This window comes from Hevea brasiliensis, chromosome 17 (genome assembly GCF_030052815.1).
Source record: "Hevea brasiliensis isolate MT/VB/25A 57/8 chromosome 17, ASM3005281v1, whole genome shotgun sequence".
Lineage (NCBI taxonomy): Eukaryota > Viridiplantae > Streptophyta > Magnoliopsida > Malpighiales > Euphorbiaceae > Hevea > Hevea brasiliensis.
Genome location: NC_079509.1, coordinates 35,671,624 through 35,691,317, shown reverse-complemented (window position 1 = coordinate 35,691,317; position 19,694 = coordinate 35,671,624). Strand labels below are relative to the sequence as shown.

At 34.3% G+C, this 19,694-nt stretch overlaps 1 protein-coding gene across 2 annotated transcripts in view; it reads left to right on the top strand.

The window, feature by feature from the left end:
• Nucleotides 1-15,179, top strand: part of LOC110632417 (formin-like protein 13) — a 70,490-nt gene extending 55,311 nt beyond the window's left edge. Inside the window, exons 15-18 of one of the 2 annotated variants that reach the window (XR_002490663.2) lie at nt 10,636-10,704; nt 10,799-10,865; nt 12,346-12,715; nt 14,814-15,179. Coding sequence is in view for 1 of the 2 variants with exons in the window: in XM_021780639.2 (XP_021636331.2) it covers nt 10,636-10,704; nt 10,799-10,865; nt 12,346-12,521 (312 nt within the window). In the remaining variant the exon portion in view is untranslated. Of the gene's footprint in view, nt 1-10,635; nt 10,705-10,798; nt 10,866-12,345; nt 12,897-14,813 lie in introns of those variants that run through there. The other variant, XM_021780639.2, reaches the window with a different exon arrangement.
• Nucleotides 15,180-19,694: the final 4,515 nt, after the last annotated feature.

Genomic DNA, 19,694 nt, shown 5'->3' with positions numbered 1-19,694 from the left:
TAACAATACCCGACTTCGATTGTTCTACTTCTATTCTCAAAAATATTTCAACTTCCCCAAGTCCTTAGTCTAAAAGTTACTATAGAAAGAGATGATTCTCCTTAATTTCAATTAATCTGTACATAGATATATATATACAATTGATTCGTATAATTGTGTTCTACTAATTAGGAAGAAATCCTAAGTAAGAAATCCTAAATAGGAATACAGAATACAGAATATACAGAGAAATAATATAGTGATTGACTTTCCATAACACTCCCCCTCAAGTTGAAGTATAGATATTAATCATGCCCAACTTGTTACAAATGTAGTCAATCCTAGCTCCATTCAGAGCTTTTGTAAAAATATCTTCTAACTGCTCTCCAGTTTTGATGTGTCATGTTGAGATGATCTGTTGTTGAATCTTTTCACGAATAAAGTGACAATCAATCTCAATATGTTTGGTCCACTCATGAAACACTGGATTAGAAGCAATATGGAGAGCAGCTTGATTATCACACTACAATTTCGCAGGCAGGGAGGTCTTAAAACCTCTCATCTAGTAATTGAAGTATCCACATTACCTCACATACTAATTATGCCATGGCTTTGTATTCCGATTTAGCACTAGATCGAGAAACTACACTCTGCTTCTTGTTTCTCCAAGACACCAAATTTCCTCCAAAAAAAACGCAATATCCAGTAATTGACCTCTTGTCAACCTTAGATCTAGCCTAGTCAGCAGCTGAAAAACATTTAACATTCAAATGCCCATGATTACGATATAACAAACCTCTTCCTAGAGCGCCCTTCAGATAACACAAGATTTGTACCAAGGCTTCCCAATGAGCAACAGTTGGGGAAGACATAAACTGACTTACCATACTAACGGCATAAGCAATGTCAGGACGAGTGACTGTAAGGTAATTCAATTTTCCTACCAATCTCCTGTATCTCTCTGGATCTTCAAACAACTCACTATCCCCTGCTAATAGTTGTAAATTTGGAGTCATTGGTGCATTGTAAGGCTTAGCATCTAATTTTCCTGTCTCTGTCAATAGATCGAGGACATATTTTCTTTGAAACAAGAAAATACCCTTCTTACTTCTCATAACTTCAATACCCAAGAAATACTTTAACAATCCCAAGTCTTTGGTCTGAAACTGGGTTTGGAGGATGGTTTTAAGAGATGAATACCTACAGAGTCACTCCCAGTAATGACAATGTCATCCACATAGATTACTAGGAGAATTAGACCAGTCTCAGACTGCCTATAAAATACTGAGTAATCACACTTACTCTTTTGCATACCAAATTCCTGTACTGCTTCACTGAATCTCCCAAACCAGGCCCTAGGACTTTGTTTCAAGCCATAAAGAAACTTCCGAAGCCTACAAACGTTACCCAACTCCCCCTGAGCAACAAAATCAGGTGGTTGCTCTATATACACCTCCTCCTGAAGATCACCATGAAGGAAAGCATTCTTGATATCCAATTGGTGTAGGGGCCAATTATATGTAGCTGCTAAAGAGATAAACAAGCGAACAAAAGGAAGTTTAGCTACAGGAGAAAAAGTTTCAGAGTAATCAACCCTATATGTCTGAGTATATCCTTTTGCCACAAGGCGTGCTTTTAACCTAGCCACAGAACCATCAAGATTTACCTTTACTGTAAATACCCATTTGCAACCAATAGCTTTCTTACCAGTGGACAAAGGCAACAGTTCCCATGTACCATTAGCATCTAAAGCCTCCATTTCCTCTTTCATAGCAGCACACAAGTCAGGATGAGACAATGTCTCACCAACAGTATTAGGGATAGGAACAGAGTCTAAAGAAGTAACAAAACACCGAGAACAAGAAGACAATTGATTATAAGAAACAAAAGAAGAGATAGGGTAAGTGCATAAACGCTTACCTTTACGAAGAGCAATGGGTAAGTCTATGTCAGAATCATGATCAGTATGAGGTACAGGATCTTCCAACGAAGTAGCTAGTGGAGGATCTGAGTAAGGAATCTCCAATCTCCTGGAATAAACATGAACAACGGGAGGTCGAGTAGGTCTAGAGACAGAAGGAACAGGCTGTGGGAGAGGACTAGACATTGGTTGGACAGTATATATTAAGAGATCATCCTCCTCCCCCTAACTCTCATACACAGATGATTGAGGAAAAAATGGAGTGGACTCAAAAAATGTGACATCCGCAGAAACAAGATAACGATTAAGAGTAGGAGAGAAACAATGATACCCTTTTTTGGACCCGGGAGTACCCAAGGAAAACACATTTGAGAGATTTCGGATCTAATTTAGTAACCTGTGGACGAACATCACGCACAAAACAGGTACAACTAAAAATACGGGGTTCAATAAGGAACAAAGATTTTGTAGGAAATAAAGCAATATAAGGAATATTCCCATTAAGGACAGAAGATGGCATATGATTGATAAAAAAATATGCCGTAGAAACTGCATCAGCCCAAAAGTGTTTAGAAACTTTCATATGAAAAAGAAGAGCACGAGTTACCTCAAGAAGATGCCGATTTTTTCTTTCGGCCACGCCATTTTGGGATGGGATATCAACATAGGAAGACTGATAAAGAATGCCATTTTGTGTCATATAAGACTGAAATTGTGCTGAAAGATATTCTTTGGCATTGTCACTTCTTAATATGGACACAGAAATATTAAATTGAGTTTTGATTTCATTACAAAAGGCACAAAAGATAGAAAACAATTCAAAACGATTCTTCATTAAATATAACCATATAACACAGGAGTAATCATCAACAAAAGAACAAAACAATGAAATTCAGTTTTAGAAGTAACAGAACAAGGACCCCAAACATCAGAATGAACTAACTCAAAAGGAGATGAAGCCCGTTTATTGACTCTAGGCACAGAAGGTAAACGATGATGTTTTGCAAACTGACACGACTCACATTCTAGTACTGGTAAAGACTGAAACTGAGGACACAGCTTCTTCATGGTAGACAAAGAAGGATGGCCCAATCTACAATGAGCTTCAAGAGGTGTTAAGGTACTGGAGCAAACAAGCGACTGCGGTACATAATTTTTCAGGATGTAGAGTCCACCTGACTCACGTCCTCTACCAATAATCTGCTTCGTCGTAAGATCCTGATATAAACACTGGTTAGGAAAAAAGGAAATAGAATAATTTAAGGTACGAGTAAGTTTACTAACAGAAAGTAGATTAAAAGAGAATTTTAGTAGACACAAAACAGATGACAAAGAATTTGACGAAGTCGAGTTCGCAGTTCCAGAACCCATGACACAAGAAGTAGAACCATCAGCTAAAGTAACAGTAGAGGAAGTGAGATTAGACTGAAAACCAAATAAAAGACTAGAATTACCTATCATGTGATCTATCGCACCAGAATCAATAACCCATTTGGATGAGGAAGACATAAGGCATGTAGTGGATTTACCTGACTCGGCGATCGCAGTAACAGGAGAACTGGTAGGCTTTAGAGATACCTAATACTGGGAAAACTGTGCAAAATCCTCTGCAGATACCAAAACAGTTTTCTCAAAGAAAGATACTGTAGAATCCTCTGCTGCTATATTTGCCATCTGTGATCGCTGATTTTTCCTCTGAAGTTACGGACAATTATATTTTGTATGGCCAGGCTCATGGCAATAATAACAAATGACTCCTCTTGAGTCCTGATTAGAACTAGCCTCCCCATTACGCTGATTACCTTTGTTGCCTGTAATTCCTCCTCTACTTCCTCTTCTATTACCCTGTTGTCCATTTGGATTATGGCTAATAAGAGCACTACTGGCATGCTGTGAAGATTGAGTACTCTTTGTACGAAGGACCCGTGTGAACGTTTCATGCAAAGAGGAAATCTCAGAACTGGATCGAATCTGAGATTTATAGCCTCATACTCTGAAGGAAGGCCTGCAAGAAAACTCATAACAGCCAGTTGCTCCCGTTGGGCCTGCTGAACTTTCACATCAGGACTAAAAGGTAACAATACATTTAGTTTCTCATATACCCATTTAAAATCCATAAAATAAGCTGTGAGAGACTTATCATCTTTCTCAGCTCAGTAGAATGCCTTACAAACATAAAAAATATGAGAGATATTCCCTTTACCAGAATACAGAAAATCTAAGTAATCCATCAATTCCTTAACAAATTCACAATGATTAATTAAACTAATTACCTCACTGTGAATCGAGTTCTGAAGCTGCAAAAACAGCCGAGCATCCTCCATTTGCCCAGTTTGCCGTGTATCATCAGTAGGTGGGTCTTTAGTAAGGTGATCATCTTTATCAATGCTACGCAAATAAACCCTAACAGTCTTACTCCACTCCAGGTAATTCGAACCATTAAGTTTGTGTTTCGTGATCTTAGTCATTATTGGAATCACATCATAAATAACATTCTTATTGTCTGCCATTTGTTGAGACAAAGAAAACTAACCGAAACACTAATCCAAAGTGCTTACAGTCGCAAAATAACCCAAAATTACTAATCAAGCAAATATCAAAATAGGATCTGAGAGCCAAACCTCAAAAGTCCTTTAATGGTGTACTGGATGAGGCAACAGCACACAGTGGTGGAATGAGGGGGTTGAGGCGACGCCGGTGATGCTGATCAGAGTCGAAACGGCCGGCGGACGCGCCTCCACTCGCTGGCGAGTGAAGAAACGACAAGAACCTGAGCTGGGCGCGTGAGCCTCATGCGCTTGGATTCTAGCGACTGGATTAGAGGGGACGGCCAATCGGCAGCCAAGGTCTCTCCTGAGCTGGGTGGTGAGAACAAATAGTCACCCTAGATAAATGACCTAGGGTAACAGTGGGTTTCAGTCCAGAAACAGACGGGAAAGAAATTTCATATTTAGATTCCTTAATGAACCTGCTCTGATACCATGTAGAAAGAGATGATTCTCCTTAATTTCAATTAATCAGTACATTGGTATATATATACAATTGATTCCTATAATTGTGTTCTACTAATTAGGAAGAAATCATAAATAAGAAATCCTAAATAGGAATACAGAATATACAGAGAAATAATATAGTGATTGACTTTCCATAACAGTTACTAAACAAATGCTGTTTGAGTTGGGAAATTCCATCATGATCATTTCTTGTGATGAAAATATCGTTAACATAGACCACAAAACAAATGCATTTTCCATGAAGATCATTTCAGAAAAATACTGAATGATTGGTTTCACTCTGAGTCATTCCAAACCATTTAACCACAGAAGTAAACTGACCAAACCATGCTCTAGAAGACTACTTAAGACCATATAGAGACCGTTTAAAATGACATACCAACTCAGACTCCCCCTAAGCAACAAATCCTAGTGGATAATCCATGTATACTTCTTTGGCTAGTTCACCATGTAAGAAAGCATTCTTAATGTCTAACTGGTGAGGGGGTCCAATGTTAAGGAAATGAGAAGATGAACAAATGCAATCTTGGCTACTGAAGGGAAGGTATCACTGTAATCAAGCCCATATATCTGTGTGTACCCTTTAGCAACTAACCAAGTTTTAAGCCTGTAAATTTTGCCATTGTAGAAAGAGATGATTCTTATTGATTTTAATTAATATGTACATGGGTATATATATATACAATTGATTCCTATAATTGTGTTCTACTAATTAGGAAGAAATCCTAAATAAGAAATCCTAAATAGGAATACAGAATACAAAATATACAGAAAAATAATATAGTGATTGACTTTCCATAACATAGTGATTGACTTTCCATAACACTCCCCCTCAAGTTGGAGCATAGATGTTAATCATGCCCAACTTGTTACAAATGTAGTCAATCCTAGCTCCATTCAGAGCTTTTGTGAAAATATCTCCTAACTGCTCTCCAGTTTTGATGTGTCCTGTTGAGATGATCTGTTGTTGAATCTTTTCACGAATAAAGTGACAATCAATCTCAATATGTTTGGTTCGCTCATGAAACACCGGATTAGAAGCAATATGAAGAGCAGCTTGATTATCACACCACAATTTCACAGGCAGGGAGGTCTTAAAACCTATCTCATCTAGTAATTGAAGTATCCACATTACCTCACATACTAATTGTGCCATGGGTCTATATTCGGATTCAGCACTAGATCGAGAAACTACACTCTGCTTCTTGCTTCTCCAAGACACCAAATTTCCTCCAATAAAAACGCAATATCCAGTAGTTGACCTCCTGTCAACCTTAGATCCAGCCCAGTCGGCATCTGAAAAACATTCAACATTCAAATGCCCATGATTACCATATAGCAAACCTCTTCTGGGCGCCCTTCAGATAACACAAGATTTGTTCCAAGGCTTCCCAATGAGCAACAGTTGGGGAAGACATAAACTGACTTACCACACTAACGGCATAAGCAATGTCAGGACGAGTGACTGTAAGGTAGTTCAATTTTCCTACCAATCTCCTGTATCTCTCTGGATCTTCAAACAACTCATTATCCCCTGCTAACCGTTGTAAAGTTGGAGTCATTGGTGCGCTACAAGGCTTAGCACCTAATTTTCCTGTCTCTGTCAATAGATCGAGGACATATTTTCTTTGAGACAATAAAATACCCTTCTTACTTCTCATAACTTGGATACCCAAGAAATACTTTAACAATCCCAAGTCTTTGGTTTGAAATTGAGTTTGGAGGAAGGTTTTAAGATATGAAATACCTGCAGAGTCACTCCCAGTGATGATAATGTCATCCACATGGACTACCAAGAGAATTAGACCAGCCTCAGATTGCCTATAAAATACTGAGTGATCACACTTACTCTTTTGCATACCAAATTCCTGTACTGCTTCACTGAATCTCCCAAACCATGCCCTAGGACTTTGTTTCAAGCCATAAAGAGACTTTCGAAGCCTACAAACTTTACCCAACTCCCCCTGAGCAACAAACCCAGGTGGTTGCTCCATATACACCTCCTCCTGAAGATCACCATGAAGGAAAGCATTCTTGATATCCAATTGATGCAGGGGCCAATCATATGTAGCTGCTAAAGAGATAAACAAGCGAATAGAAGTAAGTTTAGCTATAGGAGAAAAAGTATCAGAGTAATCAACCCCATATGTCTGAGCATATCCTTTTGCTACAAGGCGTGCTTTTAACCTAGCCACAGAACCATCAGGATTTACCTTTACTGTATATACCCATTTACAACCAATAACTTTCTTACCAGTGGGTAAAGGCAATAGTTCCCATGTACCATTAGCATCTAAAGCCTCCATTTCCTCTTTCATAGCATCACACCAGCCAGGATGAGACATTGCCTCATTAACAGTATTAGGGATAATGTGAGTCTAAAGAAGTAACAAAACACGAGAACAAGAAGACAATTGATTATAAGAAACAAAAGAAGAGATAGGGTAAGTACATGAGCGTTTACCTTTACGAAGAGCAATGGGTAAGTCTAGATCGGAATCATGATCGGTGTGAGTACAGGATCTCCCAACGAAGTAGCTGGTGGAGGATCTGAGTCAGGAATCTCCAATCTCCTAGAATAAACATGAACAACGGGAGGTCGAGTAGGTCTAGAGACAGAAGGAACAGGCTGTGGGAGAGTACTAGACACTGGTTGGACAGTATATATTAAGAGATCATCCTCCTCCCCCTGACTCTCATACACAGATGATGGAGGAAAAAATGGAGTGGACTCAAAAAATGTGACATCTGCAGAAACAAGATAACGATTAAGAGTATGAGAGAACCAACGGTACCCTTTTTGGGTAGGAGTACCTAAGGAAGACACATTTGAGAGATTTTGGATCCAATTTAGTAACTTGTGGACAAACATCACGCACAAAACAGGTACAACAAAAAATACGGGGTTCAATAGGGAACAAATATTTTGTAGGAAACAAAGTAGTATAAGGAATATTCCCATTAAGGACAGAAGACGGCATACGATTGATAAAAAAACATGCCGTGGAAACTGCATCCGCCCAAAAGTGTTTAGGTACTTTCATCGAAAAGAAGAGCACGAGTTACCTCAAGAAGATGACGATTTTTTCTTTCGGCCACGCCATTTTGGGATGGGGTTCCACACAGGAAGACTGATGAAGAATGCCATTTTGTGTCATATAAGGCTGAAATTGTGCTGAAAAGTATTCTTTAGCATTGTCACTTTTTAATATGCGCACAGAAATATTAAATTGAGTTTTGATTACATTAAAAAAGGCAAAAAATATAGAAAACAACTCGAGCGATTTTTCATTAAATATAACGGGTAACACGAGTAATCATCAACAAAAGTAACAAAATAACGAAATCCGGTTTTAAATGTAATGAACAAGGACCCCAAACATCGAATGAACTACCTCAAAAGGAGATGAAGCCCGTTTATTCACTCTGAACCACGAAGGCAAGCGATGATGTTTTGCAAGCGACACGACTCACATTCTAGTCTTGATAAAGACTGAAATTGAGGACACAACTTATTCATGGTAGATAAAGAAGGATGACCCAATCTACAATGAGCTTCAAGAGGTGTTAAGGTACTGGAGCAAACAAGCGACCGCGGTACATGATTTTCCAGAATGTAGAGACCACCTGACTCGCGTCCTCTACCAATAATCTGTTTCATCGTAAGATCCTGAAACAAACATTGGTCAGGAAAAAAGGAAACAGAACAATTTAAGGTACGAGTAAGTTTACTAACAGAAAGTAGATTAAAAGAGAATTTTGGTAGACACAAAACAGAAGACAAAGAAATTGACGAAGTCGGGTTCGCAGTTCCAGAACCCATTACACAAGAAGTAGAATCATCAGCTAAAGTAACAGTAGAGGAAGTGAGATTAGACTGAAAAGCAGATAGAAGACTAGAATTACCTGTCATGTGATCTGTCGTGCCAGAATCAATAACCCATTTGGATGAAGAAGACACAAGGCATGTAGTAGATTTACTGACTCGTGATCGTAGTGTGACAGGAAACGGTAGGCTTTAGAGATGCCTGATACTGGGAAAATTGTGCAAAATCCTCTGCAGATACCAAAATAGTTTTCTCAGAGGAAGATACTGCAGAATTCTCTGCTGCCATATTTGCCATCTGTGTTCGCCGATTTTTTCTCTGAAGTTGCGGACAATTATATTTTGTATGGCCAGGCTCATGGCAATAATAACAAATGACTCCTCTTGAGTCCTGATTAGAACTAGCCTCTCCATTACGCTGTGATTATACATTTGCTGTAATTCCTCCTCTACTTCCTCTTCTATTACCTGTTGTCCATTTGGATTACGGCTAATAAGAGCACTCTTGACGAGTTGTGAAGATTGAGTACTCTGCATGCGAAGGACCCGTGTGAACGTTTCATGCAAAGAGGAAATCTCAGAATCGAGAGAATCGAGATTTAGCGATCTCATACTCAAGGAAGGCACGCAAGAAAACTCATAATGACCCGGTTGCTCCGTTGGGCTGCTGAACTTTCACATCGAGGACTAAAAGGCAACAATACATTAAGTTCCTCATATACGTTTAAAATCCATAAAATAAGCCGTGAGAGACTTATCCTCTTTCTCAAGACGGTAGAATGCCTTACAAACATCATAAATACGGAGATATTCCTTTACGAATACGAGAAAATCTAAGTAATCCATCAATTCCTTAACAAATTCACGGTGATTAATTAAACTAATTACCTCACTATGAATCGTGTTCATTGCCAGCCGAAAACAATCGAGCATCCTCCCTTAGCCAAGTTTGTCGTGTATCATCGGTGGGTGGATCTTTAGTAAGGTGATCATCCTTATCAATGCTACGCAAATAGACCCTAACGATCTTACTCCACTCCTGTAATTCGAACCATTAAGTTTGTGTTCCGTGATCTTAGTCATCACCGGAATCACATCAGAAATAATATTCTTATTGTCTGCCATTTGTTGAGACAAAGAAAACTAACCGAAACGCTAATCCAAAGTGCTTATAGCAGCAAAATAACCCAAAATCACAAATCAAGCAAATACCGAAATAGGATCTGAGAGCCAAACCTCAGAAGTCCTTTAATGGTTATACTGGATCGAACAACGACACGGTGGTGGAATGAGGGGGTTGAGACGACGCCGGCAATGTTGATCGGGGTTGAAACGGCCGGTCGGCGACCAAGGTCTCTCCTGAGTTGGGTAGTGAGAACAAATAGTCACCCTATATTGATGACCTGCTCTGATACCATGTAGAAAGAGATGATTCTTATTGATTTCAATTAATCTGTACATGGGTATATATATACAATTGATTCCTATAATTGTGTTCTACTAATTAGGAAGAAATCCTAAATAAGAAATCCTAAATAGGAATACAGAATACAAAATATACAGAAAAATAATATAGTGATTGACTTTCCATAACATAGTGATTGACTTTCCATAACATTCTATTTTACAGAATTGATAAGAAAAAGATGTAGGCCTTCGAGTTCTTTCTCTTCCCTTCCTTCCCTTCTTCCTTCTACTTCTAATTCTTAAATTCTTAACAATGATCATGAAGGTTTTTATGTCCAGTTTTGGATAATAGTTCAATTACTAAAAATACATGTTAAGTTCTAATATTGTGCATGTGCCCACACTCTCATGTGGGGTGTATATAATGCATGAATGTAGGTGTTTCCATACTTATGTATATGTACCTCTCTTTATATTCTATTGTTCAGATTTTAAAGGAGTTCCTTCGTTTTGCTGAGGCTGAAGTGAGGTCTTTGGCTTCTTTGTACTCTGGAGTGGTAGGTCTTTTTATTTTTCTTTGGGTGATAAGTACTTTTTTCTAGTGTCCATCATATGATTCTATACCTTTCCTGGGCATTGATGCTATTGCAGGGTAGAAATGTGGATGCATTGATTCTTTATTTTGGAGAAGATCCAGCACGTTGTACCTTTGAACAAGGTATTTGTTCGTTGCATCAATTTGTTGTGCTATTAACCTTTCTGTTGTTAATCATGAAAACCTGAAGCTTATTGTATGACAATTGTTATGGTATCATTATGATTCTTTGATTATATATGAAATTGGCTATCAATTATGTTTCTGGACATAGTGTTCATGATTTAGTCCTTTAGGCATCTGCTGGAGTTCAATCTTTGGAGGCACCTAGTCCTCCGTTTGATGTTTTGGCTTCTGAATCCCTTTGGCATCTGTTAATGGCATCTATTTTCCAAGTAACAAATTTTACTTTGTAGTCAAAGTGAAATATATGTTCTATCACTAAAACCTTAAATTGACATGTGGATCAGGGAGCAGTGACCATCACAGGTTCAGATACTATAATAAAATTGATTGTGAAGTTCTGTGGTCTTTGTGGAATTCAATGTCAAAGCAGCTTCAAATGATGGGTTGTTTGATGGGGATGAGAGATTTTAGTGCTACTGTTAATGCCATTGTTGACAGGAGCACGAAAACAAGCCAAGCAGCTAGATACTAGAGCGTTTGTTCAATATATATGTTTGGTGTCATTAAACATGAGTTACCTCAACTAATCCATAACATCCATCCTTCAGAAAAATTTGTTATCTGCTAGGCAATCTTTGCTGCAGTGTTTGAAGGAATCCAAAGTGATGTAATCCAATTAATCCTCAAGGGCTTAAATTAATTTGTGGGAAGGAATAACTGTTTGAACTTCTCTAATGTCCATGCAATTCTAAGTTGTGAAAGAGGAAGTTGAAACATGAATGTTCAAAGAAGAATTCTATGTTGTTGGAGAGTCATTTGCCGAGTTTGGTGATGATATGGGCTTCACTTATGGCTACTTCATTGACCTGGAGCTTTCTGTGCGTATGACATGACAGTGAGAGTGTATATGTCAAAGGAAGCGAGGTTTTTTTTTTTTTTTTTTTTTTTTCTATAGAGATTATTGGAGAGGATGAAAGAGTGGAATGAACTCGTATCTGGTGCTCTTGTTATGTCTACTATCAAATCCAATTAAGATAGATTATGCAATCTATAGAGGTATATCCATGCACACATGCATTTGCTTAATTAATGGGTCACAGCATACATCACAAATCTTCTTGTATGTGTTTTTGCGCAATCCATTATTATTGATGCAGTGTGATGAGAGGTTGAATGTTGATCCTTAAGACATCATAGTAGGATTTTTTTTTTTTTAACTAATTTTACTTTAGTGTGTTCGTATGTGTGCATGATGCCTCTTTCTTAAAACAGCTACATTATCTTTCTACTGATCCTGACATTGTGCATTATTGGATTTGCTTACTGAAAAAGAACAAACTGCTTTGCTTCATGTTAGAGCTCACCAGTTTTGTTCCAAATAGCTAAATAAACAGTTCCTAATTTTCAAAATTGACCATGTGCAGTTGTTTTCAGTGTTTTTGCTTGCTATCTTATACGTTATAAAATCATTCTGCAGTTGTTTCAACCATGCTTAATTTTGTGAGATTGTTCAACAAAGCCCACGAGGAAAACTGCAAGCAGCTTGAGATAGAAATGAAGAGGTCAGCAGAAAATGAGAAGTCAAAACTAGGCGTTTTACAGGAGTCTGAAAGTTTGTCCCGTGCAACAGTTAAGAGTGGCAGTGTCAAGTAATTTACCATTTGAAGATTGAATGGACATTTTTCTCCTCTAGGAAGAAATGCAGCATGACACAGGCATCTGAATGGGGTTGGTGGGCAGATAAGGATCTTGTTGATGTTGGTAGTTGAACCTGTATTTGGTTTATAGATTAAGCCTGAAATGTAAATATGGAGTTACCTCATGGTTGCATTTGGTTCTTCTAAAAGGTGAGCATCTAATCCCATTTTATGTTTCTGTTGAACAACATGACCTGTCTTTTAGATGATAATATTATTCTCTTTGGAGCATTGCATGATCATCAACTTTGATAGGCAACTTGTAGAATACCCATCTAATAAATCTCTTCATGTAAATGAGTGGGGATTTTGATGGTTTTCTTCCCGTTAATTTTTTCTTTTCTCCTGGGTTTCATTTTCTTACCTTACATGAACTATTTTATTTTGAACATTTGCTTGTATGCATCAAATTTTCTTTAATTGTATGTATCTCTTGACATAAGAAAATAAACTTGAAAAAATATCTTCTAACGGTGAAATTTATAACTAGATATAGTTGAAGAGAGTATTGTATCCTTTACATTGAATTAAATTTTGGACATATGCTGCTATGTTGCTTGTAATTTGAATCCTCCACGTCATTGTTATAAAACAAAGGCCACCATTAAATGACAAACGTATTGCATTTGCATCGAAACATAAGTAGGAACGACAACAATTGAGCCTTAATGCTACATTCGTTGCGGTCAACTATATGAATCTTTTTACGCATCCTTTTACCTCGTTCTACTTTGTTAGGTATCAGGTTTGCATTAATATCTAAAACTTGCAAATCCTTTGATACTTCTATCCACGTCATTTTAGACATTTCCCTTCTCTTATTCACCGTTTTTCTTATTAACTCATTACATTTTCATACTCTGAGACATTTGATTCTTTTTGTGGTGCATGACCAAATAATTTTAAACTATTCTCTCATTTTATCTCCAATACTTGCTATATGCATTCTTGGATAGATGTGGTCATTTCTAATGTCATTCATTATCGTATTACTAGATGTCTATCTTAATATCTATATTTTTACTACTCATCTTGTGGAGATGTTAATCTTAGATGTCCAATATTCACTTCATATTAGTGATAGAGCCATCTCGGGGCAAGGAGGCATTGGGCTCCTCTGAAATTTTGAAAATTTTCAAGGGTTTAATGATAATTTCTCAAAAAAAATTAATAATTATTTTTACTCTTAACCTAAATTCTTTATTGAAAGAATGATACTAATAATAAAATATAAACCCTCTTACTAAAAGGAAAAATTCAAATCACTATTGACTCTTGGCCTTATATTCTCCATCAAACTTATTTTATAACGAATCCACAATCACTCATTTCTATTCTATAAATTTTAAATTATTGCATAGTATCATCAAAAGAAAGTATAATATAATTCTCTCATCAATTAGTAGTTTTCTTCTCATAATTTCTTAATAATCATATTAAAAAAAAAATCTTTCATGATATTAGAAATTAAATCATGTCATTTGTTTTATTTAATCTATATTTTTATTGAATTTACTATTCATAATTTTTTTGAAAAAATTTGATTGAGATAGATTGAATAAACTTACATTAGGCCATCAATATATTTTAATTTTAGTAATTTATAATATTAATTATTCATTATATTTTTAACTAATAGCAATTCCTTTAATTTTTGATAAATTAATTTTTTTTAAAAAAATTAAAGTATTTATTTTTATCATTGTATTTATTAAATGTTTTTATTTTATAGTTATAAAACGATTCTATCAGTTAACTATTGCAAAATTATCAACATTGGTCAATCAACATATGAAATAGCTATCAACATTGGTCAATCGAAATAGTTAATTTGACTACAGTCTTATAGAATTTACCTTTCACTTTGTTAAGAATCTTCCAATCACATAAACATGAGCCGTTAATTACTTGATGAGATATTGCATGGTCATGATTTATAAAGATTATCTTCTCAACGTAACTAGTTAAGGTCATCCTAGGATGATTCTATTTCGGGTATGTTAACTCTCATATATTACAGGAATAAGAAAATAATAAAGTAAAAAAAAAACTCAAAAATATAGTGTACTTGTACTTTATATATCAAACATCTCACCATATGATTTAAGAAAATAATTAAAAAAAAAAAAAGTTATCCCAAAGAGGCATCTTGAGTTTTTCTTTGATGCATGTAGAACAAATATAAAGTCATACACAAAAGAGATATGCTTTTCTTGCTCTGATTTTTTGTCGTTGCTTTGGGCTAAAGGGAGGCTCTGTGGAAAGCGATCACGCAGCAAGTGGCTGCAAAGCACTATTTGGAGGAAGTGGCAAAAGCAAGGAAAACATGGTTTTTGGGGGTTAGCATTTCAGGGATATCATTTGAGCTGTTGAACTTTTGATAATTTTTCTTTTCTTTCATCTTGAAATGCCTTCAAAAAGTTTTTATTTATGGTTATGATAGGTGAAGGTCATGCTGCAATTCTACTTTTCCCCCTCTCTTGGGTGTACTGTGTAGTTTTGCAGAAATAAAGCCTTAATCTAAAGTTATATTAAAAGTTCCCAATTTGGTGGTGCAGCCAGCTCCTGAATTGGTTTCTTTCTGAGTTCCTTGCACTTGGCTTTCACTTCTAAACTTTTGATTTTCCCTGATATTTTTCTTTAGGAGGTCAAATTGATCATATAATATGAAAAATTATAGAATACTCTTAAAAGGCATGAAAATAGTACTCTTCTCTCAAAAAAATATGGGTTCGTTTATTTGGTGAAAATAAAATGCATTATGAAAAAATTTTAATAAAAAATATTTTTTAAAAAAATATTTTTCATAAAATTATTTTTATTATTTGATTTTAATGTTAAATTATTAGTATATGTTTATATCATTTATAGATTAGTGTTTTTATATTTTAATAAGATTATCAAAATTTAAAAAATAACTACCTAAAAAGGGAAAATTATTTTCAAAGAAAATGACATAAATTTTTTTTTAGTTAGAAAATTATTTTTTTTATTCATTTTCTTAATATTTTAAACAATAAAAAATGTAAAAAATAATTTTTAGAAAAATATTTTTAGTAAAATAAACGAAGACTTTCATATGAGAAAATCTCATCACCCAACCTTCTCAAGGCTAGTCCTTCTTGTGTATGGCCATTTTTTGCATGCAGGAAAGTGAGAAATATTGAGAGCTAGATTATAAAACTGTAGCTTTCTTTAACAAATCTTAAAATTTACATATTGTTTTAAATTTATGCGCCTTCTATGCTTTCAAAGTTAACCTAATTCTCGAGTGGTTGACATTAACAAGCAAGTTGCAACTAAATCCTTTGTCTGTTTATTTCTAGTTATATCAAATTATGCGGATCTCATGCCAATTACATTTGTTCTACCAAATCAATTTATTAAGGATGAAGCATCATATTATATTTTAAAACCTTTTACAATTTATATTAGATTTTCTTTTTTAATTTTATGAAGTCACAATGAGCCGGTAACAATGAGATGCAGTCATCTTTCTTTTTTATTACAAAAATAAATAATCTTTAAAATCTTAGAATAAATAAAATAAAGAGAATTAAGTTTAAGACCTTCCTATTCTCTCTTTATTTAATAATAAAGAAAGACTAATAGAACTACTCGAGTATTTAAGAAAATTTTTGGCATATGTGATAATAAAACATCAATATATTTATGTTGTTTGGCGTTGGCAGATACTGCAATCCCCATGTGATATTCATCTACTCTACGGTAAAAATCTCTTATTTAATAGACAATAAGACATGAAAATTTGGTAGCATGGGTCAACTGTCGTAGCTGCGCATCTGTTAATGTGATCTGCCCCTCATTTTCTATGACAAATTTGACTTTTGCCCTCCATTTTTCAAGAAACTTTGGTGTTCGTGGAGAATAATTCGGTGTTCCCAATTGTTAAACTCATTTTTATTAATTTTAATTTAATAATATTAAAGTTATTTTTAAAATTTTAAAATTTCAAATTTAAATTTTATTAAAATTAATTATATAAAAAAATTCTTTAATAAAATGTATTTACCAAGATTATCTTAACTTTATGAAATATATAAAAATACTTACGATTAGGTTAATTAAATAGTGATTTAGAGCTAGTAAAATTAATTTTAACCATAGTGAAAAACAAATGAAACAAACAAAACGAAGTTCATTTGAAATAGAAGACAAATCGAATCTACAAATGTGCAGACTGCAGTGGGTGTGGCCCGTCTTTGGTGCATTGGATCGTGGTTTACACGATTTTGTTGCTATCAATGCCCACTGTCTATTATTATTATTATTTTGAATAAATTACAATTAAATTCATAAAATTTAACAAATTTCGCATATTAATACCTCATATTTTATTTCTATTGTGAATAATAAATTATTAATAAAATAAAATTTAAAGATTAAATTATTATTAAATTTACACCAAAAATTAATTTGTGAGTTATGTTAAATTTTAAAAATTAATTATAATTTACCCTTATATTTTTAAAATAAATAATCAAAAGACATTATTTTAACCTCTAAAATATGATAAAAATTATAGTGTAATTTCTCGATTCTTTGTAAGATATATGTTATCTTTCTATAAAATAATATTTTTTATTTAATATATTATTTTATCATTTTGTAATAGTATTTATAATAATTTAACTCCTTAAGTTAGAGTTAATTATTTCTATTACAGTTGATTAATAATAAATTTAAATTAAATAATTATTTTATTAATAAAAATAAAAATAAAAATTAATTTGTTTTTTAGAAATAAAAAATTAAATTATAATTTTATCATTCTTTAAAAGTTAAATGGTAATCTTATAAAAGTTGGGAAACTTCTAGCCGGTTTTCCCAGGCTGAAGAAGAACTAGAGGTGGGGAATTTTTGTCGGTGGAAGTTGAAAGAACCTTCACTATTACTACCGCTTCACGCTGTCGTCGTTATCTGAGGGCACCCCTTTTTGGATTTGGCTTCACATGCTCTCTTTTTCCTTTCAGACACATGCTCTTCCCAAAAAAAAACCAAAAAAAAAAAGTGGGCGCTGCTCTTAAAGCTTTTTGTGTATTATTGAATGATTGCTTATTTCGCTTTTCTCTCTACTCTTTTTTCTTTTTCTTTTTCTTTTTTTTATAAATTACTCATGCCCTGTCCTCTCTCTAGAAATTCATATTCTTCATAATTTTTACTCCTCTATTTTTTTTTTTATCTCTGGTTTATATAATTGGTAAGTGCTTTTACTGATAGTAATCTGTTTCCTTTTTTTTTCATTTTTTAAATGTTTTTATATTATTTTAATAACTCTTAAATTTTTATTTAGAATGAATTTTGAGCATATCTTATTAGATCTATCACCGGTGATAGATATTGAGTAAATAAATCATTCAATATGTCTTTATTAATAAGTCTTGAGTATATGATTTTGTTGTGTTTTTTTCTTTTAATTAAATTATTATTTTATAAAAATGAGTTATTTTTTCAAAAAAAAGTTTTTTTCAAAGTACAAATCATTCATGTAATAGGAAATCTAAATTTAGATATTATTAATGGAACTTGCAAAAAGACAATGTGTAACGCTCTCATTTTAGGTAGTCAGTATATTCTATTGTTCTGACGACTAACGTCTGTTTGAACAGTTAGGATGTCTGGAACTATACTCAAACTAGAGTGAGGAGGCATAAATTGACTAAATAAAGATTAAGAAAAATCAAGAAAAAATAAAAGAAATGAACAGCAAATGAGTTAAATGAGCTTGGGTCACAGCAATGGGTGACTGTACGGGGAAGCAACTGTGAAGACAGTTGTTAACCCCAGACCCACGAGAAATCCTAGAAAAATAATTTTTGAGACTCCAATAAATAGTTATTGAGGTCTAAATGACATTAGAAATGCTAAAGGAAATTTAGAAAAATTTAATTATCGATACAGACAAAAAATGACCGATACGCATAACTGAGGGCATTTTGATCATTTTAATCACAGAGTTGAAATTTGACCTAAATGTCAATTAAAAATAAAAGAGATTAAAAATATAAAAAAATAAGTTTAAATTATGAATTAAGTAATGGAAAATAGGAAAAGAAGAGAAAATATATAAAAATAATTAACATATATTTATGATGTCATATGACATCATTTAAAATTTGTAACCAATAGGAATTGAATAAACCTACACTAAAAGATAAGAAGACACTTAAAGGAAATAAAAATCAATTAAAAACAAAGTCTTCTTCTTCATTTAGCTCCCATGGCCGAAACACCCACACCAAACTCCCTCCATTTTTTTTTCTTTCAAAGCTTATTTTCCTAAGCTTTTCCACCTCAAAACCCTAGTTCGTCTTCACAAATATTTCTCTTCACATCATAAGGAAGCTATTGATAGTAATAAGAAGAGGTAGAAGGGAAGTTTAACAAGTCACCAAAGAGGTTAGTGCTCTAACTACTATTCTTTCTTCTATAAGTATAAGAAGCATGCTAAACTAAGTATAAATGTCATGAAAATCAAAAGAAAATCTTGAGAAAAGGGAGACTTGATTTTCGGTAGCCCTAAAAAGAAGATGAATTTGATGGTTTTGATGGTTTTAAATTGGTTAGAGAAGTGGATTAATAAAGTTTAATGTGTTAGAATTTGATTTTCATGGGTGTATGTTGATTTGGCAAATTTGAAATAGGGTTTTGATTGAAAATTGGGGATTTTGTGCAATTGTTGGAATTTGACTTGTTGAGATGAATTGATGATCTTTAGAATTACTATGTATGCCAATTGAAGTAAGGGAGTTGGAGACATTTGAAATTGGGAGTGCATTTTTCATTGCAGGTTTGGGACTCTATGAGTTCAGTATGTTTAATGAACCATAACTGAAATTGTGTGACTCCAATTGGTATGAGGCTAATTGGAAGTGAAACTAAACCCAAAATAGCTCATTTTTCATGAAGACACCATGCCCAAATTATGTCAAAATCTTGACCAAATTACTGCCCAAATCCGAATGACCATATTGTGAACCCAGAAAAATGACCAAATGAACAGTACCCATAACTCCCTCTAGACAGGTCCAAATGACCTAAATTTTATACTATTGGAAAGCTTAGACATAGGACTACAACTCTCATTGAGAACACTAAGCCTAGAAAT